The 27,794-nt window shown below is 53.8% G+C and overlaps 2 protein-coding genes across 3 annotated transcripts in view; both read right to left on the bottom strand.

Annotated features, from left to right (window-relative positions):
- Positions 1-236: 236 nt before the first annotated feature.
- On the bottom strand, positions 237-27,680 carry LINGO3 (leucine rich repeat and Ig domain containing 3). Of its 2 annotated transcripts, none has more exons than XM_088526782.1 (2): positions 27,613-27,680; positions 237-2,171 (listed from the first exon to the last, which is right to left on the bottom strand). In XM_088526782.1, exon 2 carries the CDS (start codon positions 2,135-2,137, stop codon positions 326-328), a length of 1,812 nt encoding a protein of 603 aa, XP_088382908.1. In that variant the 5' UTR covers positions 2,138-2,171; positions 27,613-27,680; the 3' UTR covers positions 237-325. The 2 variants fall into 2 exon arrangements, with proteins under 2 accessions (XP_088382908.1, XP_088382909.1); XM_088526783.1 differs by lacking the exon at positions 27,613-27,680 and adding an exon at positions 17,513-17,544.
- The window catches only part of LOC148594350 (uncharacterized), a 34,250-nt gene continuing 22,210 nt past the window's right edge, over positions 15,755-27,794 (bottom strand). The window contains exons 7-8 of the mRNA XM_088526824.1: positions 17,513-17,626; positions 15,755-15,787 (exon numbers count right to left, since the gene is read on the bottom strand). Coding sequence (XP_088382950.1) covers positions 15,755-15,787; positions 17,513-17,626 — 147 coding nt within the window. The remainder of the gene's footprint in view (positions 15,788-17,512; positions 17,627-27,794) is intronic.

The following is a 27,794-nucleotide window of genomic DNA, read 5'->3' as shown; positions in this document are numbered from 1 at the left end:
GAGCCCTCTGAGCCCTCGGGCTGGGACCGTCCCCATGCTGCCTCTGCCCAGCGGGAGGGCGGCCGGGGGCCGTGGCCAGGTGTCCTGTCCCCGAGGTGTGTGCAGTGCAGCTCTTGCTCAGTCCTGCCTGTGAGGAGCCTTGAGCAGGACCCTCGTGGTGATCCTCAGCCAGCATCATCGGAGCGAACCCGCTGGAGGGGACACGGATGTCACTGGAAAACAAGGAAAGGATGCTCCCAAGCCTGTCTTCCCCACCCCGGCTCCGGCCACACCGGCTACTATGGTTGGGGATGGACATCAGACAATGGTTCTCCTTTAGAAAGGCTCAGATCATCTTCATATTGAACTTCCTGGCTCCTCCTTGGCCTGTGGTGGTGGTGGGGCCATCCACCTTACGGAAGGAGTACTCCACGGAGAAGTTGTTCTTGTGCTGCCCCCGGCCTCGGCTCCACACAAAGAGGAGCAGGAAGCAGAAGAGCACCACCCCGAGGAAGGTGATGCAACCCATGGCCGTGGAGACCAAGATGGTCTTGAGGTCCAGTGTAAACTTTAAGAAGACTTGTGTGTCATTGTGGGAGGTGTCGTTGAACTCGCTGAGGTACAAAGTCCGGTTTGCATATGGGGAGCCATCGGCCGGATGCCCCTTGACCGTCAGGGTGGCAAAGTAGGTATCGTTGCCTCCGGCATTGCTGGCGATGCAGATATAGGTGCCGCTGTCTTGGACCTGGGCAAATCGGATCTCCAGCGTGCCCCCCGGCAGCACGGTCGCCCGCCCCGTGCTTCTGGTGGTGATCATGCGGTGCTGGGGGGACACCCACACGATGGAGGGGTCTGGCTCCCCGTCCGCCCGGCATAGGAAGGAGACAGACTGTCCTTCCCGGGCCGTGATGTGCTGCAGCTTCCGATCCCTTATTTTGGGCTTCTGGCAGGTGAAATACTCAAAGAGTATGGAGTCCGGGAAGTCGCGCAGGGCATTGCCCTGTATCTCGGGTGGTGAGGAGCACATGGGCTGCTGCCCGTCAAAGTTGAGCGTCTTCCGTCGCTGCAGGATCCAGAGGAGGCGGCAGTCACAGGCGAGCGGGTTCTTGTCCACACGCAGCGTCTCCAGGGTGTTGACAGAGTGGAAGGTGCTCTCCTCCAGCGTGGAGAGGAAATTGCTGGAGAGGTTGAGGAGACGGATTTGTCTCAGGCCAGAGAAAGCCTGTGGCTCCACAGACACCAGGAGAGCACCCACAATGTGGAGCTCCTGGAGCCGAATTAGGTCTTTAAAGGAGCCCTTCAGCACAGTGCTAATGGGATTGTAGGACAAGTTCAGGTACCTGAGGTACACCAGGTTCCTCAAGGCAGCTGTGGGCACAGCTGTGATGTTGGTGTAGGTGATGGAGAGAGAGGTGAGGTTCAGACCCTGGAAGCTGGTTGGGGAGATGTCTTCCAGCAGTGGCCAGTTGTCGATCTCCAGCTGCAGGAGGTTGTAGAGCTTCTTGAAGTTCTGGTCCTCCAGCGCAGAGATGCTGAGGTGTCGGAGCCGGAGCACCTCTAGGTTCTGGAGGTAGGATAGTGACTCCGCAGAGATGGAGGTCAGGTTGCATCTCTCGATGGTCAGCTGCTCCAGGCCGAGCAGCCCGGAGAAGGCTCTCTGGGAGATGTACACCAAGTCGTTATCACCTACCTCCAGGCTCTTCAGGTTTCGCAGGTCCTGGAACATGTAGTCCAGCAGGATGACAATTTTATTCTCACTAATGTCCAGGAGGGTGAGGTTGGTCAGCTTGGTGAAGACTCCTGTGGGGATCAGCTTGAGCTGATTCCCTCGTAGCCGCAAGGTCTGCAGGTTGAACAGGTTGCTGAAGGCGCCTGGCTCCACATTGGTAATGATGTTCTCGCTGAAATCAAGCTCCTCCAGCAAGGGGTACGGGGAGAGGTCACCGGGGTTGAGGCAGCGGATGCGGTTCTTGTTGAGCTCCAGGATCTTGGTTTCAGTGGGGATGCCCTCGGGGATGGCGGTGAGCCGTTTGCGATGGCACACGACCGACTTGATCTGAGGGGCACACTCACAGCGAGCCGGGCAGGCTGGGGCAGTTCTCGGGAAGATCAGGTGGAGGACCAGGACTGGGAGCCAATATGTCATTGTGTAGAGCATGGTCTTATGGGCACACTACCATGCTCGCATGCACCTGGAAGGACAAGAGATGTGGTATGAGCAATCAGGATAAATAAGCCTCACTATCAGCGCATGCCATTTGGAAAAAAAAAAAAAAAAAAAAAAAAGGGAAACTGAAGAAGGAAGGGCAGAGTTTTGCAAGTGCATACAAGGCTGGAGGTCTGTATCTCACACTAGTTCCGTCGCCATGGACGGCACCCATTGCTCCGGGAAAGTGCTGCTCTCCTGGAGTAAACCAGGCTAGCACTCAGCTATGCAGCGCTGCCGGATGAGGTGTCCCCAGAGCCTGCGGATGGAGGCGGCTGCATCCGTGACGTTTCTGGTGGGTGGAAGGCAGCTCTTGCACATGCGCCTATGATGTGAGCAAAGGAGACCATGCACATGTTCATGAGAGCATCCTGGGATAAGAGGGGACTCAAAACGCCTGGTTGTGGTGAAAAAGCCAAAAATGGTGTTAGCATTGTCCTGGCCACCCTGGACCAAGCCAGAGACCTGAGGGCATCTTAGGAGCAAAGAGAAGCAGCCTGAGACTCTGCAAACTTGTGATTCAGCACAGCCAGCCTCCTTTGCACCCCGTGGTGGCCACAGAGGTATCTGGGCTGGTGGCACAGATCCTTCTCTGCCGTGGTCCCTTCCTCCAGGTGCAGACCGTCCTGCTGACATGATGTCCTGTGGGACGAGAGATGCTCCCAGCCACACGTACAGGGTGGCCCTCTGGCCTCAGCATCTTGGAGCCACCCTTGGCAGAGCGGAGATTAAAAAACTTCAATCTTTGTAGCTTATGGATTAACACCGACCTTTGGAACTGTAATACACCAGCCTCGTGGCTCAATGACCGCTGTCCTCCTTTCGGGGGGATTAGCACTTTCCCACCAGTTTCCCTTTTCTCTGCTTTCCTCCTCACTGCTCTCTTTTCCCTCCTTCCCCCAAGCCTTGCTGGGAGCTGTGGCATGAAATCCTGTAAAGCCTAACTCAGTGCATAGATGGTGGCTGGGCAGGTCCTAGTGTGGACCATCTGCCTGTCACCATGTGTCCTGGTGGTGTCTCCTGCCCATCTCCTGCCATCAGGGATCTGCCACACGTAGCCAGAACTGGCACGTTTGGCACCAATCCACAGCCAACATCTCCCTTATTTTGCAAGAAGGGAAACCAAGGCAGAAGGAGGAGATGGCTGCTTAAGTTGGTCTTAGCTATGTATTTCAGCTATGGAATGAGGTTGGCAGACCTCAGCCCAGCTCTGAGTTGTGGAAGAACCATACAGAAACTACCCTAAAGCACCTGAATAAATGGGAGCCCTCCATCCCTTTTCCAAGACTGACCCACTCGGAAAGGTATTTAGGGAGCCTTGCTAAGGACTCCAGCAGCAACATGGCTCCTCATTGCCCTTCTTGCAGTGTTCTCACCCCAGGATGGTGCTGGGCATGAATCAGATGATGGGAATGAGAAGTAAAACTGCCAAGCCAGGAGTGGGATTTGCCAAGCAGGCGGAGAACGTCCCAGGGACTGGACATGGCAGGAGCGACGCAAGGAGCAGAGGTTGGGACAGCCCTGAAATGACCCCGTAGCAAGACGGGGACATCCCTGCAGCTGCGTACGGGGGATGGACAAGGTGGAAAGGGCTCATCTGGAGGCTGGGGACGGCCCTCGCCCCCTTCACTGATGCGGCTGGGACGTGATGCCTCCACTCCCACCGCCGGCCGCCTTGGACCCCAGCCTGGGGCACTGCGGGGCTCCACTCAGCACGAGCTGCCGGTGGTTTAATCTCATCCCGCTGCCTCGAACGGTGCCGAGAGGCTCTTGGGCTGAGCACGAGCGATGCTGGAGCCTGAGCTCGGCGGGATGCGGCCAGCTGCCTCCGGCTTCCAGCCCCGCTAAAAGCTGGTACCTCAGCGATGGGAGTTGATATTTTTAGAATGAAAGTCAGGTTGGGAAAAAAAAAAAAAAACCCGGCTTGTTGCCTTTCCTCCTGGTGTAGCTTTTTTTTAAGGCAATTTAAAGCAGTTTTATAGACAGTTTCATCAAAAGCAACACAAAGCTAGCTGCTGACACCTTCCATTTACTAATGCTTTCACTCTGCCCACCTTCCCTATTAGTCATATTTTGATAACCCATCCAGTGCCAGTGCTGGTCTTTCCTATCAAAAGCTGTAGCAAATCTGGCATGGGAGTAAAGTGAGGCCAGACTCATGTTCAGGAATTTTTGGGCCAAGTAGGGGTATGAAGAGAGCCCTGCTGTGTTCGCCTGTGCATCCCCTGCCCCTTTTCTCACCTTGGGCTTGTACAGCTCCCGAAATGCAGACGTGCCCGGGGTGGTGCAGCAGGGCAGGACCCGGTGCCTCTCCCAGGCCTCCTGCTCGCTGCCTTCTGGCGCTCTCTGCACTCCAGAGCAGGTAACTCCCCACACACTTGATGAAGGGTCCGTCATCCCCTCTGGGAGCCACTCTGCTGCCCTGGACAGAGCATCTCTAAAACACGTCCCGTGGAGAGACGGAGACCCGCAAAACCCTCCCATGAGCCCTGCGCCACCATCCTGGGAGGGTGCTGGGCACCCTTGGGTGGTCATGACCATGGCCAGAGAGGCAGCAGGGAGCTGCCAAACTGCCTAGGAGCTTCCTGATAGCTCTGAGGTGGCCCCCAGGGCACGCGGCAGTGCTGCTCCGAGGGTGACATCAGGCAGTGGGAGCAGCACAGGAGCATCGGTCACAGCCCAGGGCCCTGGACAGCCCCAGGTGAGTGAAGGAGCAGCCGGCACAAGAGAGCATGTGTCGGTGCCAGCTCAATCTGGGCCCGTTCCTGCACTCCTCAGCCCAGGAGAAACATCTCCAATAGGTTCATGGACCACAGTGTCCATTAAGGATAAGAAAGATGCCCCGTTACCTTCCTTCTCCAACTAGACTTGGGTCCAGGAGGTCCTGCTGTGACTGGATGGTTCTGCATTCGCACTCTTTCCACAGCTGGAGAACCTGAGTGTACGATGCACATCTTCACACCCCTGCTCACCTCTGAGCCAGCACCCAGCACCCACCTTGCACCCCGCTCCCTGGTGCCCAGACACCACCAGCACCTGCATCAGGACATTAGACTCTCTTGACCCAATGGGGCTGCTTGATATCAGGGATATCCTTGCAGAGCAGGGACATTTCCAGCCCTCTGTGCTTGCATTGCAGCGAAGGATGCAATCCCAGAGGCCAATTTCCAGCCCTGATCCTATTATCCAAGCTGAGCAATTCCCTGGCAATAAATGCACTGCTCAGTGCAATGCAGGAGGCCCAGGAGATTATCTTTTAAAGGCTTTTTTCTGTGCCTTAATTTCACCACATCTCCCTTTCTCTTTAAGCAAATCAAGCAGAAGGGGGAACGCATTATGATTTTTTACACAGCTGCAGGCAGCAAGGAAAGGATTTAGAGCCAGGCTGGATGCTGAAGCAGGTTTCCCTGCGAGGCGACTGGCCGTGGTCAGAGAACCCGTCACTGCTGCCACAACGCTCCACTGGCAGGTGACGTTTGGCAGCAGCAGCTTCCTGGGTCTTTCTGGCACCGCAGCAGGACATGCAGCTGGAAACGATGCAAACAGCCTCATGCAGCTCTTCCTAGCTCCCCTCCACCCGTGCAAACCCTGTGGCTCACGGGAAGCTTCACTGCGGGTCTGACAGCACACGCAGTCTGTGGGTCCCATGCGACGCACGGGTCGTGCGTGACTCGTGTCTGCCGTTGCTTTTCCAAGACGCTGCCTCATGGGAGCCTGTTCTCAACCATGTCAAGAGCCATTAGGAGTTTGGGAGAGCTTTGCAGCTCTGTGTTTCCAACTTAAATTTCTCCACTGGGCTTAAAAGGCTCCTTCTCCTTTCCGAACAGTCACCGGTGCACTTACAAATAAGCTGTCGCGTTCATAATGAATGAGCCCTCTGTAACCACACTCCACTTTTGGTTACTACTTTGGCCACCTGATCCTCTAAACAAAGGTACGAACGTGCTCGGGTTATTTTACCCGGCCGAAGGCAGCGATGCGAGCGAGAGCCGAGGCTCCTGCGCTGTCCTTCCTGCCCCAGGCACCGGAGCAGAAGACCCTGCCAGGCCCTGCAGCCCTGTCCCACGGGCACCCAGGAGAGCAGGACGCCGTCCTGAGGGTCTCATCGAAGCCCACGCTGGGCGAATACCAGGTGCACTGCCTGGGCACCCATCTTGCTCTGTCCCTGTTCATCCATAAGGACATCCAGAAGCAGCATGACAACATCTCACCCCCAGGGCTATTTTCAGCCGCACAGACGCCAGTTGCCTTAACTGGGGGCTCCGAGATCCCATCCAGCAGATCCAAGTGGAGGAGAGCAGCATGATTTATTAATAGCTCGTTATTCTGATATTACGGCATTCTCCAGGGCTTGCCTGGTCCCTGGGGAGCAACGCCAATTAAGACGCTACTCAAAGGCCTAGATAGAGGCTCTTCTCCGCATTTAATTTATTTTTAAAAATAACACACCCGCTGCACACAGGGATGAGGAATCAAGCCAGGAAAACTCCAAGGCTCAGGGTTTATAGCACAGTGCAGACACGACCCCACCACACACAGGAGGCCATAGATTTGATAAACAGCAAAAAGCAGGGATCTGCATTTGGCCATTTAACTTCTGTGCCCCAAGGACCTGAGGGTCCACCTTGGAGAGCAATCCTCATCCCTTCCATGACATATTGTCATCGACTCTGCTTCGTCTCAGTCACCGACAGCACAATATTTCCTGAGACATGCAGGTCAGCATGCAGGAGAAACTGCTGGTCTCATATTTCTTGGCTTGCAAATGATCCGTTAGCTGAATATCTGTCCAGGTCTGCAGATGGGTTTTTGCTCCTTTGCATCATCACTTTAATTAAAAAAGGGTTCACAAGGTTCCCTCCCCTTTTAAATGAACGCTACTTTGGTGACAAATACTCAGCGCTTCCAACTCCTTCAAGAGTTGGTCCTCTTCAATGACTTCTTTTCTTAAGAAAGGCCAGAAAACAGGCAGAATATGACATTTCTAGGCTCTTCTTTCTTAGCATCATGCAAGTGCAAGCACTTCAGTCAAAGCAATGTCATGTTTTAGTCTTCCCTTTACTTGCAGAATTCAAAACAGCTCAGACTTTCTTTTTTTTTTAAAAAAAATATATTTTGTTTAAAACACAGCACCTGCTATTCCTCCTTCTCAGGAAGCTGCTTGGGGAAGTTGGGAGCACCAAGGAGGAGGTGAGGTGCTCTAAACCAAGGCTGTCGATACAGCAAGCTGCTAAAGCTTTCCCAAGGCTATGGTGTTTAGCAGCGCCCATCGTGGGCCATAGTCCAGTAAGGTCCTTGTGGAATGGAAGAACCCCAGAGGAGCACGGAGAAATCCCCCCGTAGGAAGGAAGCAAATGAGGGGGGAGAAACAATGCCTAGACCCCAGGTGCTCTGGAAAGGCTCATTCTCAAAATGCTGAGGCTGCAGAGGAGAATAACAGATTGATTAATATATTATCAGCCTGCTTGCTTGCCAATAAGACAGCAAAATAAACGCTGCGTCGCTACATCATCGGCAGCTGGTGGTCTATGCATAAGCATGGCAGCCTCTTCAACGCGTGTCCTGGGTTGTGATGAACACCCTGGTACGAGGCTGTTGCCCCAGATGAAACTTCCCAATCATCTCGAGTGCTGTGGCTTTGGCTGGATTTCCCAGTCAGATGGAGAGGCCGTGTAAAATGAGTCATTCACTGCCCAAGTGACGAGGGGAAGGATATGTGCCCTGGCTGTGACCTGTTGAGAGCTTGCTGGGAATGTTAATGGGAGAGTGCCGGACTCATCTGTCAGCAAGAGCTCTACGTATTCCCAGTCCCAGAGTATCAACTAGATGAGATCTTGATTAACAAGAACGTGGATCTGGTTGCATTAAATAGGCTTGATGGCTCATGTGGGACTCAAACCATGCATTGCTGCTGGCACAAGCTTTGGGCAGAGGATGGCTGTGCCAAATACCTACATCTTTTCCCAGATCTCCAAGCAAGCCCTTAGTGAAACCTTCAAGGGACTTCACAGTTTGGTACAGGAAAGCCAGCCAAGATCATCAGCCCCGGGCTAAAGCACCAGGCCAGAATTTGGCTCCTTTCTGCTTCTCCTCTGGACCCACAAGGACAGATGCTACCAAAAGAGCATCTTAGATCTCAGGTCATCCATCAATAGGGGCCTGAACGCTCAAGGGCTGATGGCTACTGCTTCTTGTAGATAGCAGAAAGCCCAGGCTGGTGTCTTGCTCTTCCTATAGCTCAGCTGCAACGTGCTCGGAGCTGGGATGTGCTGTTGGATGGCTACTTTCTCCACACACAGAAGCACACCGAGGCTTGCTTGGAAACTCTCCTTCCTGGCCTTCATTGCCTCATTTGCCGCAGAATAATCCCTCTGTTTGTCCCCAGGCAGGAGGGGACCAGAGAGGCCCTTCATGTTCCCATTTCCATCTGCTGTGGTAAAGGCTTCGGTAGAGGCACAATCTGCACGTAAATACGGCCTCTTTGGGGACCTGCTGTGGGCTGGCACACGCTCTGGCTGCACCTCGCCAAAAAGCTCCACTTCAAAGGTTTCCATCCCAAAGTCAACATGGTTCTCCAGCCAGTTCATCTGGCCCCATTTCCCCAAGGACAGCAATTTGCTGGGATGCCTTGGGGGGAATCGCATGGGTTGTTCTGGTGCCGCTGCACCCGTTTGCTCTGCACATGGGCTGAGGTGGCATTTGGCCATGGGAAGAGGGGGAGATTAGGTTGTTTGTGGGAATATTTGCACCTAGGGACTGGTTGAGTTTTTAAAAGCTCACCAGGCTCTCATTGTGGTGGGGTAACATTGTCTCTCCTCGTCTCTCCTGAGTATGTTGGCCAACAAGCCCTTAATTCCCCTTCCTAACTTTGCTTTACTCCCATCTCTATAGAAGTCTTAGCTGCTGTGGAGTGACAAGGGGTTATTCATAATTTAGCTGGTGTTTATGCCCTTTCAGACCTTGCAAGGATGGGACCTAGGAGCTTCCAAAGCCCACTGCAAGCAGGTCCCTCCCTAGCATCCTGGTGGCATTGCTAGCTGAGGAAGGCACGAGGTGATGTGCTCCCAAACATTTACAGGATCCTGTGGGACCTCCTTCTGTGCTCAGATTTCTGTCTTGACACCCACACAGGGACCAGACCTGATTTTTTTCTGCGAGGGGGCAGACTATGCCTTTAGCATCCTGGCTCTGCCCTTGGTCATGGCGGTGCTGCACATCATAGACATAGAGAGTCCATGGACTCCAGGTCCACCTGCAGCCAGCCCAGAGGCTCTTCAGAAGAGGCTCAGGTAAAATGCTGCAAGCTGAAACATGCTGAGAATTTCCACCCCAGGGGACATGGTTCTGTCCTGCGTTTGAAGTCTTCAATGCAGGTTCCCTTTAAAGGGGTGAATTGCAAAGGCTAAAGCCTGCAAGCTGCAACAGAGCAGATGTTATGGCAGGAGGCTTTATCACACCAAGATATTAATGCAAACGTGACCAATTCCAGGTCATTCACTTCTGCAAAGTGAATGAGTTTAGCAAATCCGGGCAGGGAAGCACGTGGGAGATTCCAGGGATTAGAGCAGGACAGAAGCAGCCCTGCCCAGATGGGCAGCAGGGACGGATGCCTTCCCAGGCACCTGCACTCCAAGGGGAAGGGAGCCTGTAGGGAGCCCCTCAGCATCCCCCAGATCTCCATTAATAAGGCAGCAGAGTCAAGCCAGAAGGATCCAAGGCACAAGAGCCTCCAGTACACTTATCTCCTGCCCCCCAACTCCCATCTTCATTCAAGAGCATCAGAGGAGCAGCTGACCTGCTAGAGGAAGACTTGTACCCAACAAGCATGTGCCACTGGAGTAGATGAAGAGCTCAGCTCTGAATGGGGAGCTGAAGGTGACGTGGACCTTCCCCAACTCCAGAAATGCCCCTGGGAAGCCCAGAGGCAATAGATGCACTTCATGTTGCACCTCTGTCTGCTCCATCCCTGGTCCAGCACCACTTCTTCCCTGCTTGGGCTGAGTGCTGAGCACCGGCATGAGACCCTAGCTCTGCACCCAAGGGGAAGATGTGTGTGGGTAAGGATTAAGAAGAACAATTCTGCTGCTGCTCTTGTAATCGCCCTACACCCCATCCCTGTATTCTCTCTTTTCCGATTAGATTCCCAAATCCATCTCCTTCTTCCTTCCTCACCACTGCATATAGCTAATAGTATCCTCAAAACAGGCTCTTGCTGGGACACTAAAGCTTGCAACAGCCTCAGGCACCATGCTGCATGGCACACTGCTGCCTGTCTGCAACCCACTGCAGCGTTCCAAGGAAGCCCTGGATCTGCTCCGAGGTCTCCTTCTGCCTTCAAGCCTCTACTCCATACCCCTCACCGCCTTTCCTGCCCTATAGAGAAGTTTCATCTCCGCAAAGGCCCAGCAAATACCTCCCCAGTGGCTGTGATATTGCTTTCAGGGCCAGAAACCAAAGCAGTCCTGATCTCGACCCCATCGGAGAGGGTCCCGGCCCTGCTTTGCAGCATGTGAGCGGCCCCATCTTGCTGCATGCACGTGGCACAAGAGTCTTGGTGGGTACAGACCGCCCTGGATAGACTCCAGGCAGAGCCTTCCTAGAGCCAGGAATACCCTCCTGGCTCCGAAAGGAGCTCTGCTTCTCTCCTCCATTTTACCCTATGTCCCAGGGGTTTTACCCTATGTCCTAGCCCCTATGTAATGCCAGTAACACTGATACTTCACACCAGTGTCTGCTTCCCCCTAAACACAGACCAGTGTAGGACAAATTCACAGCAAATTTATTTTAATATGATACTGTATCACAGCACTGGAGAAAAAAAAAAAAAAAAAAAAAGCTAATTTTCCATGCACTTGCTACATGGCTTCTTGTGCTGTCTACCATTTCCTGGTCATGTTCTCTTCTTAATTAAAAGCCCTAGGAAGCCGTGTGCCATCTACTAACACTGATGACAGACCGAGATAGGAGATGTCACGCGTAGCTACGGACTGTAATCTATCTGCTGCCTGCGTGCGAGCGCTGAGCGTTAAACGGAGCCTCCCAACCCTCCTGCAGCCTCTAGCTTTGGGCAAGGTGGTTGCAAATGTTCCTCTTTCCCATCACTGTCTCTCCTGTGCCCGTGACCTGACATCCTTCCCCGCTTGGTGAAAAGCTCTGGGTAGGACCAGGTCTCTGCACCTGAGCAGAGCAGCAGAAATGACACCACTTATGCTGGGGAGTGGAGGAGATAAAATCAGAGCGGAGACACAAGGCAAAAAGACAGAAAGCTCAGAGGGTCGAAGGAGGCCAGTGATTTTCCCTGTGTGTTGCTCCGAGACGAGAATGATCAGGCAATTAGTAAACGGAGCATGAGAATAACCCAGCCGAAGCAGAGAGTGGGAGAGCACTGGGGGTAGAAAGGAAGAAAATCAATCACCAAATCTAATGGAGAATTATCTAACAGAGAATTATTCCTAATCCTATCAGAATCTGGCTGGGAAACAAATTCTCCTGTCTCTGCGCCTCCAGAAATTGTTTTTTTTTCTAGGTCATTTCATTTGCAGGCTGCGCCTGCCTGCACAAAGAGAAGAGAGCTTGGGCAGGTGCGATGCTGAAGGGAAAGGGAGAAGAGCAAAGGGGGAAAACCAAAGTTGAGAGGCAGCATGCAGACTGGAAGAGCCTTTTGGACAGCCCTGGAGCTCCTGGATTCTCCTCTGGACTCGCCCAGTGGAGGCACCACATTGGTTCCTGCAGAAGACGGACAGAACGAACATCACTGCCTACCTTAGCAAGGAAGTTTCTGCTAACACATCTGCTCACAGAACATGCAGATCTTGGTGATTCTTGGAGGAAAACCATTACACAGGTGTCCAGCATCCAAGAACAAGGTGACAGCTGTGGCAGTGGGGTCAGATAGCTTCACACCTCCTGCAGTTACTCCGTACCCACAATTCCCATCTTCCTTGACACAATTTCCTTCTCCTTTCTCACTTCTCTCTGCCATCTCATCTGGCTGGGAGATTCATTTGGGCAAAAGCTTCTCTAAGATTTAAAAGAGGTGCCCATCCCACCTGGCTACTTTTCCCTCTCCTGTTTTCCTTCACCTTCCCGGGCCAGGGAACCCTTCAAGCAAACTCCAAAGCATTTCTGCTTGGTGCCTGGCAGAGAACTGTTCTGGATGCTCTCGCTTAACACACGAGACTTGCCTGTCCCAAACTAAGGGGATCACAGCCCACTTGAAACTGCTCAGACAGAGGCATATTTTATTGACAACTTAGAGAAACAGGGAGAGAAAGCATGAAATCAGAGATGGCTGTAGAGGAGACACATTCCTCCTGGGTCACTGCAAAAAATGCCCCTAAGCATGACTTAAAGGGACCGCTTAAAAACATGAAAACCTTATATAGCAGTGAGTTATTTTGGTGAGTGACAGCTGCAGCATCTTATGACTTTCCCCCTGCTAAACAGCCCCAGGTCTAGGGGCCAGCCAAGACGATGCTAGAGCAATAAGACTGCACAAGCCTTCAACAGAGCCAAGTTTTACACTTTCTACCTAGCAAAACCCATGACCAATGTTCTCAACAACCATGACCACACAGGAGACTCCTCTTCCCTTTCACATGGAAACTCCCAGTCTTCACGACTGCTGAAAAAACCCAGAAAAAAGGATTCCCTAATGAGCTAGGACACCAAGGAAAAAACTCAAAAGAAGTCACTGCTTATTTTTAGAGACAACCTCGTGATTCTTGAGCATGTGGACAAGTCAATACTGCGCAGGCAGCCACAGACTGGCTGCAATCTGTTTTTCTTCTTGATAGACGTTATGTCTGAATCTCTATCTCCACAAGATGCTCCCATGACAGAAGACATTTAGATACGACCACAACTTAAAACATTCCTTAAAGGTCAATGCATGTGCTAGAGAATGAAGCGCAGAACCTATCGATAGGCAAGTGGGACTTTGGGGAGGCAGTTAATATTCCATGAGCATCTTTATTTCTTTACCAAAATGAATAGCAACTCTAAAATGACTTCTGGGAGCAGAAAAGGTGGGGTGCTATACTCGAATTCCAACCCAAGGAGCTAGACTAAGTCCCCTTTTACTCCATCTGCAACTGAATCTGAACTGTTATTGTGAAATCTTTGCTGACAGCAAAGTTGACCTGAATCTGAACAACTTCAACAACTGTTGGTCCATGCTGTAACTATGGTATTGCTGACTTTGACCCTCTCTGCTTTCAGCTGGGCCCAAATGTCTTGCTGCAAGTTATTCTCCTAGCATGTATAAGAAAATATTCCAACTGAGTTTGACTTTAGGTAGTAGAAGTTTTAATTGCACAAGCAGTACGCAAAATCTTCTTTTTGCACAGAAGATTAAAAGGTGCAGCTGGGTCCCACAGCCAAAGCCAACAAAAATAATGCTCGTGGTGGCCTTGGTGGCGGAGGAAGCAAAGGCTCCCATTGAGATGGCCTCCCAGATGCACAACCAGAGCTAGTTTCTAGGGAGTCCCAGTGAGTTTCTGCAGCACAAGGAGAACTTTTAATTCCTGAAGGCACGTTACCATCTCAGGCTGGGTCCTGGTATTGTACGATGAGACTCTTCTTGGATAGTTTGCCAAAGACTTACAGTGGCCATATCTGCCATGGCACTGTGGTATCCTCGTCCATGAGCACCCAGTTGGAAGAGGAAACCAAATGCTGTGAGGATCAGGGAGTATATTCAGAGGGTGGCCAGAGTCCAGGACACTCAGTGTATAAAACTTTTGCCTTCCTTCTCTTCCATCATTTTGCAAATAAACAGCCTCAGCAGCTCTGGGAGTCCCCCAGCGATTCCTCCTGCTGTCCCATCTGCATGGAATTAGGGCCTCAACGTTCGGCCATGCTCATATTTCTCCCCTCCTTACACTGCTGCAGCCTTGGTGCCCTTATATAGCGTGATCCGGCTGAGGACCAGGAGCAGAGACAGGGAATCTGAACCCCCGGGAAAGATCCTCAACATCCCCGTGGCATCTGTCGTGTTTTCTTTTACAGTCCCCCTCCGCAACGTTGCTGAGAGATTTGCAAAACACAACTCCATAACAGCCGTGGCAAGTGCAGACACGGCGGCCAGGCATGCACGTATCCTGGCTACGAGCATCGCGTCTTGGAAAATAGGGATACGCGCCTGGCACCAGCTCCTGCCCCCACAGAGACGCAAATAAAGATCAGTAGATCAAAGAGGGGAAATGTTCCTTCCTCTGTAACTGCTTCCCTTCTCTGTCTTCTTATAGAATCATAGGATCGTTATGGTTGGAAAAAATCTTCAAGATCATCAACCCATCACCACCATGCCTCCCTCTTGAAAGGGAGGTCTCTCTACTCGCTTATCTCCCTCTTATCATCTCCAGACAGCTCTGACTGGCTTTGACAGACTTCTCCAAACCACTTAACTCTCCTCTTGCTCTCCCTCTGTAATTTGGGCCCACACATGAGTATCTCGGCTCCGTTCAGTCTCCTAAGCAAGACTCCTGCCAGTCTCCCAAGGCCACTTCTGCACACAGGAAATTGCTCTCACAACAGTAGACTGCAGATGGTCCATGATGGGGCACCTACCAAAGCTGGGCACTTATCAAACATGTGCCATGCTTGCCCAAGGTCATGCGGAACGGGGTGGACGGACCCAGTGGAAGCAGGAGAACAGGCTGACCACAGACGATGCTGGGACACCTGCCATGTTCAGAGCATCTTATTCCATGGGAACATCACCTGCAGAGGTATCCAGCTCCAAGCAGCAGGGTGGATGTGCCACATTGTCACACGCTTCCCTGGGGAGGGGTCCCTGTCCCTTCACTCCTCTCACTCGGGCAGCGCGCTGCAGGCAGCTCCATAATAAATGAAAGAGAGGAGCGGGATGATTAATAATCATAACAGAAAAGCATACGCTGTAATTATCCACCTTTCAGAAAAGCTGATTAATGACACTGCTTGGGGGCGTGCAGAGCACTCGGTCTGGCACAGAAATCCACGCTCGTCTTCCTGGACCGAACCGCCCTGGGTTCGTGGCAGGAAGGGAAATGGGAGCCCAGCCTGGGTCTGGCCAGAGCGTCCAGGCAACTTCTTCCCTGAAATTTCAGATTTTGCCCGAGTAGAAGCTGCTTCCTCCCAGGCTTTGCCCCAGCAAAGAGCCTCCTTTGGTCACCTGGTCTAGTGCTTCACCCCTCATTAGGTCAGCTCATCCCCGTTAGTTCGATAAACTCAGCATCCCAAGGTGATGGACGCCTCTGCTCTAGCTGCCTGCACTGGATCCCTGCTGGTGAAGTCTGCTGCTAATTCCTTAGCGGAAGCACCGGAATACTCTGAAGTGCTGTGCAAACAGAGGCTGGCCTCTGGCCTCCCCAGAGGCTCAAACGGGACACGTTTGACCCTAAGGAAGGATGCTGCTCCCACAGGGAGCTGTTGCCCATGGGCAGGAGGGTGTTGGGGTGCTCAGTGCATCCTGGGGAGCAGCCAGCCCCACTGCTTGGGCCTTGGCTGCCCAGGATGGAGGGTGTGAGGAAAAGGAGGGGATGGAGGTGAGAGGCAGGCGCTGGGAGAGGCTCGGGGAAGGGCAGCTCACGCTGCTGACAGGCAGGCGCTGCCGACGGGCTGCGGCCAGGAGGCAGACGCATCACTCCGGAGAGGTTAATCTGACCCGACGGCTGGATCCGTGGGTACGATGAACAGCCTGACAGGCCAGACTGACGGACAGATGTCCGTATGGAGGACAGCATGCGGGACGGAGCCGCGCATGGGGAACGGCCCTGCCACAGCGGGAGCGCTCCGCTTTCCGCAGGCGAACAGACTCCGGGAGCAATCCCCATGGCAAGAAGGATGGATGCTGGAGACCTCCCACCTCCGTTCTCCTGGAAAATCCTGCTCAGAGCAGCAATCCCAGGCAAGGGGCAAGCAGAGCATCAGCCTCCCGAGCCGCCTGCCTTTCGGCTCTGCTCAGCATCAATCCAGGCCTGAATGGATTTTTTAAGACCTGGCTACAGCTGTTGCATCTAAAATTTTATTGCCATCCCAATTATAATCACAGGAGCAGCCGGCAAAGAAAGCAAAAAAATGCCATTATGGGGTGAAATAGTGCTTGACATCACATTATATCCCCTCGTCTTTCCAGGCAGGAGCAAGACTGAATTCCCTCTGCTTTAATGAGTTGCCAAGAGGCGACAGGGACTGGAAATGCCCTTGCAGTGTTGAGTGCTCTGGAGAATCCAGCATATCCAGGCAACAAAATCACTGCACGGCACCTGCCAGCACCCCCAAGCCTGCCCCCATGTCTGGGGGAATGGGGAAGAAAGCAGCACACGATGCAGAGCAGCAAGATCAGGGGCTGAATCCAGCTCCGCAGCCCATTCCCGTGGCGCAGGAGCAGTTCAGGAGCAAGACATGCTGGCACAGAGCACCGGGGCTTGGGGGCATCAGCTGTGGCTGCAGGATCAGGACAACATCTCCCTTCCCATCTGCAGTCCCCAGAAGGCTCCCAGAAAGCAGAAACCTCCCTGGAGAGGAGGCAGAGATGGATTCAGGAGAGGATGGAGACAGGGCTTTGCTTAGGGCTGCACACTGAGTGTGGTTGAAAGCTGGATCCTGGCTCTCCAAGCCCATTGCCCGTGTCCAGAGCAGCACCTGAGGCCAGGCAGGTTTGTCCGCCCCTTCTGTGGCCGGGCAGCAATTGCATCCCAAACCTTTCCGTGCATCATCAGCTGTTGCCGGATGCAGCACCCGGGTGCAAACGCTCAGCACAAGGCTGCGGGTTGTCACCTTGCTGGGTGCCAGGAGTGGGGCCACCGTCCCTCTGCCCTGAGAGACCGTATCATTTCCCTCCTGGCCTGGCACCTTGACAGCGTGGAAAGGGCACGGCCTCTCAACTCTGCCTTCACTCCTGCCCTTTCCCAGGTCTATGTGGGCTGAGCTGCCCAGCTCCCAAATCCCTGTCCGCCCCTGTGAAACCTCTCGGTGCAGCTCGGCTCCTGAGTCCCCTCGGGGCAATGCAAGCCAGGCTCCCTAAGCCCGTCTCTGCACCAACCTTGGCACTGAACATCTGCAACATCTGTAACACGTCACTCATGTTACTCCTCGCTCCATTTGGGGATGTGGCCACAGCAAGAAATTTGTGGTCGCTGCATGGAATAAACCCCCTGACCCCAGGCACTGTGGTGTGAACACTTAAAGTTGCCAGGAGGAAGAAGGGAGCTCCTGCCACGAAGCAGCAATGGCAACGAGCTTGGAATGAGCCAGGTTTCAAGCACCCCAGCAGCAAAAGCACCTGAGGCTCTGAGTTTCACCCCAGCCCCTTGGAGGGCCGAGCAGCCCCCCAGCACTCACCGTTCCGCAGCTCCGGCTCCACGTCGGCATCTGGCTCTGCGGGGGCATCCGAGGGTGGAGAGGTTTAAAGGGCAAAGCGCCCTGCACATCCAGCCACGGCTCCTCTGGATAAAACTGCACAAGGAGAACACAGCAAATTACTTTAGCAGACCGCAGGGTCCAGCATGAAAAAACACCCCGAGCCCAAGTTCATGACATACAGGCAACGTCCCAGAGGGAGGAAGCAGCCTTAGCCTCGCTCCTGCCGGACGTGTGATCCCGATGCCGCGAGGTGCCTAATTATATAGCGCTTTGCACCCGGCGGGATCCCCTTACACACGGCAGAGCGGCCAAGTTCAGTGCCAGCAGAGCCGGCACTGGGGTGGAGCGAGGGGCGGCATGGCCAGCAATTCCACCTGGGAATAGCGGCACCTCCCTGGTAGATCCTCCCGATGGCTTTTTGGGAGCCCTCTTGTTCAGCTGCTGTTTGGATCCGATCCAGACTTTGCAAGTAAAAGTGCTATTGGCTGAACCGCCCCCCGCCAACCCCTCATCCCACATCCAAGGGGACCCAGCGGGGATTTGCCGGGATGCAAGAGAAGCGTTTGCAGCCCCAATGACCAGCACAAAGGCTGCAGGATATGAATGTTCCAGTGAATGCTCTTGCTGCAGCTTTCCTAAAGCATTTTGAACTCTTTGGATCAGACTAAAGCTTAATTTGCCTGCAATAAAGACAGAGGGAATTTTAATTGCTCATTTTTTTTTGGCTGGGGAATCCAGCTCATGCTGGTGAATAAATGGTCCCAGACCTAGGGTTCTGTTTAGGCTATGCCTGCACAGGGATGTTACAGATCGGGAGCTGCTGCAGTGGAGGAAGATGCAGCCTTGCTCCGACGTGCAGGGCTGGAGGCACCATCGCTCCCCCCTGCATCTGCCCCCTCCCATCTGCCACAGGCTGCCCAAGGGCAGAAGCAACCAGGGAGGTTAATTCCCTGCTCAGAAAAGACTTGAGGAGCCTTAGCCAAAGCTGCTTTCCCCAGGGATTTGCAGCCGAACAGCAGAGAAATGGAGACCCGGCTCTGAAGCAGCAGTCAGACTTGGTAGCATGTGGTACCAACCCCCTCAGCGCTAACGGGAGATGTCCCTGCGCCTGGGCAGCAAGACCAGGAGCCCGGTGTGGTGGCATCTTCCTGCATGGGCAGTGCATGGGCAGTGTCCTGAAGCTGCCCTGGCCTCTCCTCATGGCCTTGGCTCCATCAGGACACCATGCAGAGAAGGACAAGAGGTCACCTTCCCTGGTGACCTCCTTCCAGGAGGTCCATCCTGTCCCTGAAGAAACGCCCGAGGCCACAGCGCTCCAGCTGAAGTAACATCGCTCTGGAAAGTCAATGCTACCCGCAGAGCAAAAACCAGAGAGTTTCCTCCAAATTCCAAAAAGCGATGGCCAGAGCCCAGCGGTGGGGACAGGAGCTCCCGAACAGGCAGGAGCCCGTGTCCTTCCCCAGCAGCAGCAGGGCCTCTCACCACCACATGGCAGCTCCGCTGCCCTCCTGAAGACCGTCTCCCGCACGTCTCACTTGAGCGCTTCCTCCCTAACAAAGAGCCGGAGGCGGCAGCTGCTCCGTGCCCCCTCCTCGGCGCTGCCGCAGGAGGCAACGTGCTCCGGGAGCCGTGACATCCACCTCGTGCCACCGCCCCGGGGGACACGCGCCCCTGCCAAAACCACGCGGCTGGGGTGGGGGGAAGAAGCACCAGGGCCGAGGTGACACTTCCCGGCCACTGGCTGAAGGATGGCCCCAAGGCAAGGTGGCCACACTGCCGTCCTAAACCATCCCCACAGAGCCCACCGGGACAAAGCTGGCTGCGGCGGCGAGTGCTGCGGGCGAAATACTGCTTGCAAGCTGCAGTATAATTATTGCAGTTATAAGATTATTTTGCAACATAATTACTACAATATAATTATTACAACGTGCAAGTTGCAATAGAATTCTTACAAGTCCAGTTCACGTCTGGCAACAGCAGACCTTCCTGTCGCCCGCCTGGATGGCCTTGACTGTTCTCCGGGGTGGTGAACAGCCGCCTTTTCCAGCTGTCCCTCTGCCGCAACATCACAATATTGCCACTAACACACTCCACAGTTTACTGCATCCTCCCCCAGGGTTACCTTTTTGCAGTCTGTGGCATGGACACACATGCAGAAAATTAAGCTTGTGCTGCACGAATGCGTCTGCAAGTGATTCACAACGCTAAGTACGAAAGAAGACCCAGTGCTTAAAATAAAGGCACGGGCTACCCAAAGCAACCCCCACATGGAGGCAAATGACCCAGAAACACCTCGGCTGCCCTCACTGTGTGCTCAGCGCCTGCGTGTAGGCGATAGGGTTTGCAATGCTCATAGCAACTACAATATGATGCAATACAGCAAGCATTTTGCCTACAGTATTAAGCCAGTGCGTGTCAATTGAGGGATTACAGCCTTTGCAGCATCGATGCATCAATACCTGCTCCAGTTACACCCTGCTGGTAGCTGCATACTGGGTGGAGCTTCGGTAATGCCAAAATAATGTGATAATTGGGAGGGATGTGTATTGTTTCGTATAGAGGCCATGTGTGTGGTGCATCTTCATGCGTTGCAGGGAAGCATCCACTGGAACCCTCAGGCATTTTCATGCCAAAGTTGAGCCCAAGCATGACAGAGCAGCTCTGCTGGCCCTTCGTGAAAGCGAGGGCTCAGCTACAAGGCAGAGATGATGCAAAATGCGCTATGGATCCCAGTACACTGGATGGGCCCATATATTTATCACAGTTGTGCTGAAACCGAGCTGTGGCAAACCCAGTGATTTTTCAAAAGCTGCTCAACTCCCTGCTCTTAGCAGCCCTTTCTGCTCCCTGCAAATCCTTCGCCTGCGGTCCTGTCTGCAATGAGGAGGCCCCGTGACAGCGTGGCATTTACGCTCGCTGTAAGGGTGAACACCTGGTGCTGGCACATTAAACCCCCGCAGTTGTTATTTGAACCTCTCATTCCCATTCATCTGAACGACTGGGGTCTCAACTGATGTTCTTGGCATTTATTTTTGGCAACTCTTACATCACTTAGCAACCTCAATTTCGGGCTACTTAAGTTTTTTTGTCTGTGGAGGCACGGTGATTTCAACTACCTGCGCAATAGGACCTGTGAACATGCTAATAAAGTGGATTAAAAATGTCTTTTTGTTCTCATATATCAAACTGAAATCTCTTACTGACACTCCTGGTTTTAGTAATGTCAGAGCACACTGCACTGTGTGGCCTTTATGCTCTCCAAACTTGCATTTTAATGCTTTTCTTAAGCAGCTTGCCCAAAACCATGCAGGTGGATGAACAGGGAATTGAATCTCCTCTCGCTGGCTAATGCATGGGATCAGCCTCTCTGTTCAGAAGGATGAACTGCAGATTCTGAGCCTGCGATCATCTCGAATTGGAAATTATGCAGCCTATCTCAAAGTCAAAAGACAAAAAGGACATACATGTCTTTTGAAATCATCAGATATTTTTGCCTTTTGGAAGACCATGCCCCACTCTACGGTGCTGCCTTATAATTTCCTTGTATCTCTGGGGTGCGGTCTTCTTGGGAAAGAACATAAAGCATTGGGCTGGAGCCCAACAGTGAGGAGGCTGCTGGTGGGGCTGCTTGGTCCTCCAAAGGGCTGGCATGAAACTCAGTGTCTCTTGGTGCTTTTGCTGCTGGGGTGCTTGAAACTCAGCCCATTCCGAGTTTGTTGCCATTGCTGCTTTGTGGCAGGAGCTCCCTGCCACAAACATACAGCATTGGGCTGGAGCCTGAAGCCCAGGAAGACAGCAAATCCACAGCTGATACCCCAAGGCAACAAGCCCACAGCTCTCTAGCACTCCTGCAGTCTCATTGCACCAAGCAGAAACTGCTGCTTGAAGCTGGAGGACAAATCCGAGTGCTTCCAGCAGCACAGTCCCACATGAAGACCCGCTAGCTTCCACTAGCCTGGCCTTGAGTCCAAACTTGAACTGCTTTCATTGTATCCATCATGCAGGAGCAGCGCTGTGTCCCTGGGATCTGGGATAAAGTAGCTTGAAGCAGTAAGCCCAAGACTTTTGCTCATTAGTGTAATTACTGTCAAAGCTCCTAGCTGGCCAGGCTGCTGACTGACCTTTTAGTTATGGAAACATGAACAACCAAAATTACTCGGGCATGTTGTGGGCTGTTCATCTCAACAGCTTCAGAACGTTCATGGACCAATACACTGGAGACGTGCTGGAGGCATCAGTCACAGCCATGACAGCCAGGGAAAGATGTCCAGAAACACCCAGGACCATTGGTTGCCCAATGACACACGTCAAAGAGCCTCAACTTGTCCCTCAGGTACCCCAAAGTGTGGTCAGGTCTGATGAAGCTTTCTCCCAAAAAGACACGGCAAGTTGCCTACGAGTAAGCGAGCATCATTCGGTACCCAAGAGATGAGTCTCCCTTCCTATGCCAAGTAGAGCAGACATCTCACCAGCCTTCTAGTCCTCTTCCTAGGCAAGAAATACCTCTTCTTCCTTGCAAATAACTTTTGTAACATGTGCCCCCCCATGTGTTCCTTGGCATGGGGAACAGCATAGAGGACACTGCCTTTCCCTGGAAGCCAGCAAGGGACCAAAGGCTACATCTCGGTGTCAGCCATGTGCCCGAGCACGTTGCTTAATGCAGGCAGATTTTTTTTTCCCCTCCATTTGTCACACTTAGTTAATATTCTGGCTTCTGAAAAAAGGTCACAATTTAGATGTCATTTATGTCACTTTATCTTCAGCTCGCAATTGCAGGGTCTTGTTCAGTTTCCACCCCTAATTACTGCTCGATTACAGTGGTCCTACTCCAACCTATTAGTAGGTTAAGGACTAAAGTCACATCCTGGTGAAAATCCCAGAGCCAAATTGGGGTATTCCAGTAGCTCCAAATTACTTCTGGAGAGTCAAGAGTAAGAGAGGATGAGTTCTGCATTACGGAGCAAAGGGAAAGGCTCCTGCAGCCCTGGGGCAGGTCCCCTGCAGCCTGAAGATCCTGCAATGAGGATGCTACTTTGAGCTGAATGCTAGGGGAATGAGCATGCGTCCCCCAGCATCCAGAGCAGATCTGCGGAGCTGGGAAAGGGTTAGAGCTGAAGGGATCAGCAGTGGGACCTCACGTTGGTCTTCATCTTGGATATCTGCCTTAGACAACTGGTCTGAGATGAGCCTTTTCCCACGGGCAGAACAAAGGGACCCAGATGGACTTTCCTTCAAATGAGATTTAAATGGAAAGATACAAAATAGCTCATTTTTGCTCTATTGAAGAGATGGCACCCAGCTGCCCAGAGCCCTGAGGAAAATCAAGACTTGATGGCCCTTTGGTAACGGGGGACACAGGAGCCAAACGTGCTCTCACTTTGCTCCTCCTGGTGCATCACGGCACCAACGCAAAGCCAGGGTAGCGCGTGCTGGCGTGGGCAGAGGGACGGCAGCGTGTCCCCGACGCTCCACACAGAGGAGCACTGCTCTGCGTGCTGGTACAGGTGCTCATCATGGAGGTCTCAGTGCAGAACCAGAATCTGCGACTGGGTCAATTCCTGTCCTTGCTCCAACACAGAGCAAGAATACAGCACTGAAAATTCAACACTCCTCGCTTCCCATGCTCTCCCTTTCTCCCACCAAAGGGAGACAAAACCACACGCCCAATTTCTGCTATTGCCGTATAGACCTAACAGAGTCAGTGCAGTTGCTCTGATGGTTGAGTTTGGATGCCCGCACTGGTCCCAATCCTTTTGGAACCCACTTGATTTAGCACCTGGCTTGATTCTCCATCTTGCATCAGGAATGCCTTTTCTCCAAGCATCCTTTAGTTTACAATAACTTTGGACTGCCCTCGACTCTGTTTTACAGCCAAACACCCTCTTTTCTACTGGTTTTCCTGCACTACAATTAGTTGGCCTGACAGTTTACAGACTATGAATCTCCAGTCTACATCATGCCAGCCCGTAGACATGGTCCCTTCTCTGCCCGGTTGTATTTCACGCTGTCAGGTAGGTCTTGCTCTGCCCAGATGTGGGCAGATGTTTTACTTTTGAACTCTATGTACTGCAGAGACTGGGTGTTCACTGCTGCAAGCGCAGGGTCCCGCGAGCCCTGGAGGACACATCTGGGATAGGCAAGGAGATGCACAGCTGAAATGCTCAGGCTCAAACCAGGGAGGACCAGAGGAATGATATTTCTTCTTGATGTTCTTCTATTAAGAACATGCGCTTCCTCTGACTTAAATATTTTCCCTCACTTTCCAAGAATTGCCTTTATTTCTCCCCACCTCCCTCTACGAACAGGATCTGGGAGAAATGATGAATTTTTAATAGGAGGGAGGGCTGAGAAGGAGAAGACCCTCAGGCAACGATGTAAAGCAGCGGTCTATTAAAAAAACCCATCGCCATGAAAGCGCACATTAGGGAAAAATAAACCTCCGAGCTGCGACTCGCAGCCCTGGAGCTGCTGCCGTGGCGGGGACGAAGCGACCGTGTGTCCCCAGCACCAGCAAGACGAGCACAGGGGACCACTCAAAAGCTGGGCAGGGAAGGAGAAGATGCCATAGGTAAAACAGTAATAACTAAGGGCAAAGGGAAAAGGAGAATCCATAAAGCCCAACAAAGGCAGACCTGCTGCATTCCTCCCATTCCAGGGAGATGGATGTAGGGGGCCACTGGGGACAAGGACGTCCCCTCCTTTGCATGCGCCGGCCCTTCTGGCCCCAGCCCCCAGATCACACGGCTGAGCCTAAATATAGTTGCCGGTCTCCTTTCCTTGCAGACGCAACCGGTGCTCCGGGTGAAAGTCCTTTCCCATGAACTCACTGTTGCTTAATAAAGCGTAAACCCTCCGAGACCTTGATACGGGCTCTGTCATCTGCATTCTCGGCCACGCTTGCTCCTGTCCGCTATAGCAGGTGCCCGCTGCTCTTTCAGCTGACGCAGTGGGATCTGATCGAGGAGCTTTGGTGCTGGCAAGACTGACCGAAGCTAAAAAGCCACAAAGTGGCTGCAAAAACCCCTGGTCTGCAAAGGGTCCCTTGGCAGGGAAGTGGGAGATGGGTGCTGCTGAGCATCCCATGCCAGGAGCACGGGAACCTTTGGGTGCCTGCAGCGCGGGGTCTAATTTAGTAGCATGAAAAAGCACCACTTGGCACCACAAATTCCCCTTGCTCACACCAGGGACCTCTACAACCTCTACATGATTGCAAAGACAGGCGCTTTCCCCTCAGCCAAGCGCGGTGCACACAGACAGGAGCTTGGCATGACAGCAGCACCGTAGGAGACCACAGTGACGACCCTGCGTGGCTATTTTTAATTCATCCAGGGGGAAGCTGCTCCTCCCGGGCTGCCCTGGAGCCGGGATAAAGCCACGTCCTCCCCAGCATGCACTTTTATCCACGCCGCGGGCTTGGCTGCAGCTCCCGGCAGGCACACAGGGACCAGCAGCGTGGAGCCCCGGGTGACCCCGGCCCCGTTCCAGCAGCACCCAAGGGACAGTGTCCCGGCCTGCGCCCGCAGGCGTCGCAGGAGGTCACGGGCATTAGCAGTGTGTTTCCTGCAACACAAACGCATCCTATTTGGACATGTTGGGCAGATTGGTATTTTTTCCACAATTTTGCCATGCCCTGCTCCCTGGCAGGGGTGCTGATTCCCAGTGCATACACAGAAACCTGCTCTGGCATCAGGGCCCACACAGAGTCCCGGCAGGTCGGGGGATGCATTGGATGCATTTTCCTGGGGCCTCCGGCAGCGCTGGGAGCTGAGCGCCGCTGAAGCGCTTGCTTCATCTTCCAAGGCAAACTCCGCATAAACACTTCCAAAATAGCCTCCCGTAAAAGTCAGCCGCTGGGGCCCGAAGTCAAATCCCTGTTCTCCCCCCCACCTGTGAGCCGGCGCAGCTCTCGTTACCTTTTCCAAAGACTCTCATGGGTTTTAGGGCCACTTGTTTCCATCCACTCCACACCAGCCTTTGCCCAACGTGGGGAATTGGCCACCCGCTACCTGGTCATGTCAAGGAAGCTCCGAGCCAAACGCACGAGTCGAGAAGGCTACATCCACTCCAGCAGCATCGATCCCGAGCCTTTAAATGCCGAGTGCAAATACATCCAGGCACCGCTGCCCTCCTGTGCAATCAGCCTCCAAATTAAACGTGCAATTCGGAGCACTGCTCGGAGGGGAAATTGCAGCAATTAGTTTAGGGAGCAACAGATAACGCGCAAGGACAATGTAGCTGATATGTTGCTGAGCAGAGGTTGAGGTGTGAGAGAGGAGGAAAGCCCCATGGCTTGAGGATTTGCACCATTTCCCACCCAGGCATGATGCTTCCAGGGGGCGGCATGAAGGCGGATGGGGTTCGTTCCCTCATTTCCAGCCCACAGCGCCAAGGAGGATGATGAAGCAGAAGCAAAGGGCAGAATTTTGGGATGCAAAAGCCATGAGCCACCCCTTTAACACTCCCCCCGCCAGAGCACAACCGCCCCTGGGCATCACTCCAAGCAGAACGCTGAGCAGGGAAAAGGGCTCAGCCTGGCTTGGGATAGGGGCAGGAACCAAAGCGTTTTGTGCATGTTACAAATTTCTCAGGGCAACAACCCATTCTGGCCCTGGCTTTAAAGACACATGTGAACATATTGCTATGAGCAGCCACTTGCCTTCCTGCAAGTTGCTGTAAAATTCCGCCCCCCCTTTTTTTTTTTTTTGAGGGAGACATCCCTATGAACTTTCCCCTCCTGCACATGGCTCTTTGCAACACTCTCCCCTCAGCAGCGGCACCACAGCCAGACAACCCGGCGGCCACTCCGGTGGACGGCTCCAAGTGCGATGGAGCCACCAGGACACGGGCGGCAGGGACAGCGGAGCAGCCACGTCTGCAGCCAAGCCTGGGATACGAAAACAAGCAGCGAGTGGGAGCTCGGAGAGGCCCGAGCTGCTGCTTGCCCAGGGCCATCCAGCATCCTGGACCCGCAGCCCCAGTCCAAGCTCTCTGGTGGCTCTTTGCTTTGAGGACCAGAGCTTGCGCTTCGGGCACTTCTAGTTTGAGGGTCCAAATTCCAGCGTGTACAAGCACTTGCCAGCATCTAGCCGTGAGCCTTTCCCCCTTTCTGCCCTCTGTCAAGCACCATTTGATTGTCCACATATTTTGCATGTGCTCCTGCCTGTTTTGGTTATCTTCTCGCTTCCCACTTGCTCTTTTTTTCCATCCCTAACACCAGCTCAGAACAAGACATGAACATGCCAGCAGCTGCTCCTCTGCAATAGCTGCTCTGCGTGATGAGCGCACGGGGAATTAGAGCACCTTTTGGCAGATTTTAGCTCAATCCACTTTGCAAGTGGATTAGGAAACTGGCACCAAAGTACGCTGAATTTGGAGTAGGAAGAGGCAGGCTGCTATTCTGGAGCTGCGAGCGAAGCCGCGTCTGCTGCGATTTGCTGCCTGCTCCATTTCCCTGCAAAGCCCAACCCTGGTAACACTTGCATTTAAATCAACCCCAGGATTTTTGACAGGAGAAGCTGCCTAGCCCTAAAATCAGTGCAGGGAGAGAGATGGAGGGGGAGCAGGGCCCTGGGGTAGCAAGGAGTGAGACACTGCAGGACTTGGAGGAAAACAGGACTGGCAGGAGACGTGCAAGACCCTTCCCTGCACCTGGAGGTGCTCAGAGCTCAGAAGGGCTCCACGGGGCTGTGAGGACCACGGGCCGTGGTGACAGAGGCGGTGACACTGCGGGTACCCGGCTCTCCGGAGTGGAGCGGCTGAGGGCAGAGGCGAGTGGTGGAAGATGGAGCGCGGCACGTCCAGCTCCAAGGACCGACACGGTGCGTTTGAGCGCCGGAGCATCTGAGCCGAGAACACCAAGGGCGACAGACCAAGAGACCCCGCAATGAGCCCGGGCTGAGCCCCTGTCCCCGCGGGGGATGGAGGGGCCCTTGCAGCCGCCGCAGGTGGCAGCGGAGCCGCGGCGGGGACCGGGGCTCCGCGTAGCCCCCGGTCCGCAGCATCCACGTGCGCGCGCCCCGCCGGGCGCTGCCTCCCCCGGCCCGGCCCGGCTCGGCTCCCTCCCCGGGTCCCGCACTCACCGCTCCGCTCCGGCTCCCGGCGGCGGCGCGGGCTGAACCGCAGCCCCGGGGGCGGCGGCGGCGGCGGCGGCTCCGGCCGGAGCGCGGCGCGTCCCCGGGGGCGGCGCTCGGCGCCTCCCGCCGCCGCCCGCTCGCCCTGCGCCCGCCGAGCCGCGGATGGAGCCGCCCCCCGCGCCAGCCCC

Source organism: Tinamus guttatus, unplaced genomic scaffold (genome assembly GCF_059628265.1).
Source record: "Tinamus guttatus ecotype Peru unplaced genomic scaffold, ASM5962826v1 Tinamus_guttatus_pri_ptg000254l, whole genome shotgun sequence".
Lineage (NCBI taxonomy): Eukaryota > Metazoa > Chordata > Aves > Tinamiformes > Tinamidae > Tinamus > Tinamus guttatus.
Note: the sequence above shows the minus strand (reverse complement) of the source record. Positions and strands in the feature narration are given on the sequence as shown.

Coding starts and splice junctions, on each gene's coding strand:
- LINGO3 (XM_088526782.1), bottom strand. CDS start 2,137: ATGCTCTACACAATGACATATTGGCTCCCAGTCCTGGTCCTCCACCTG.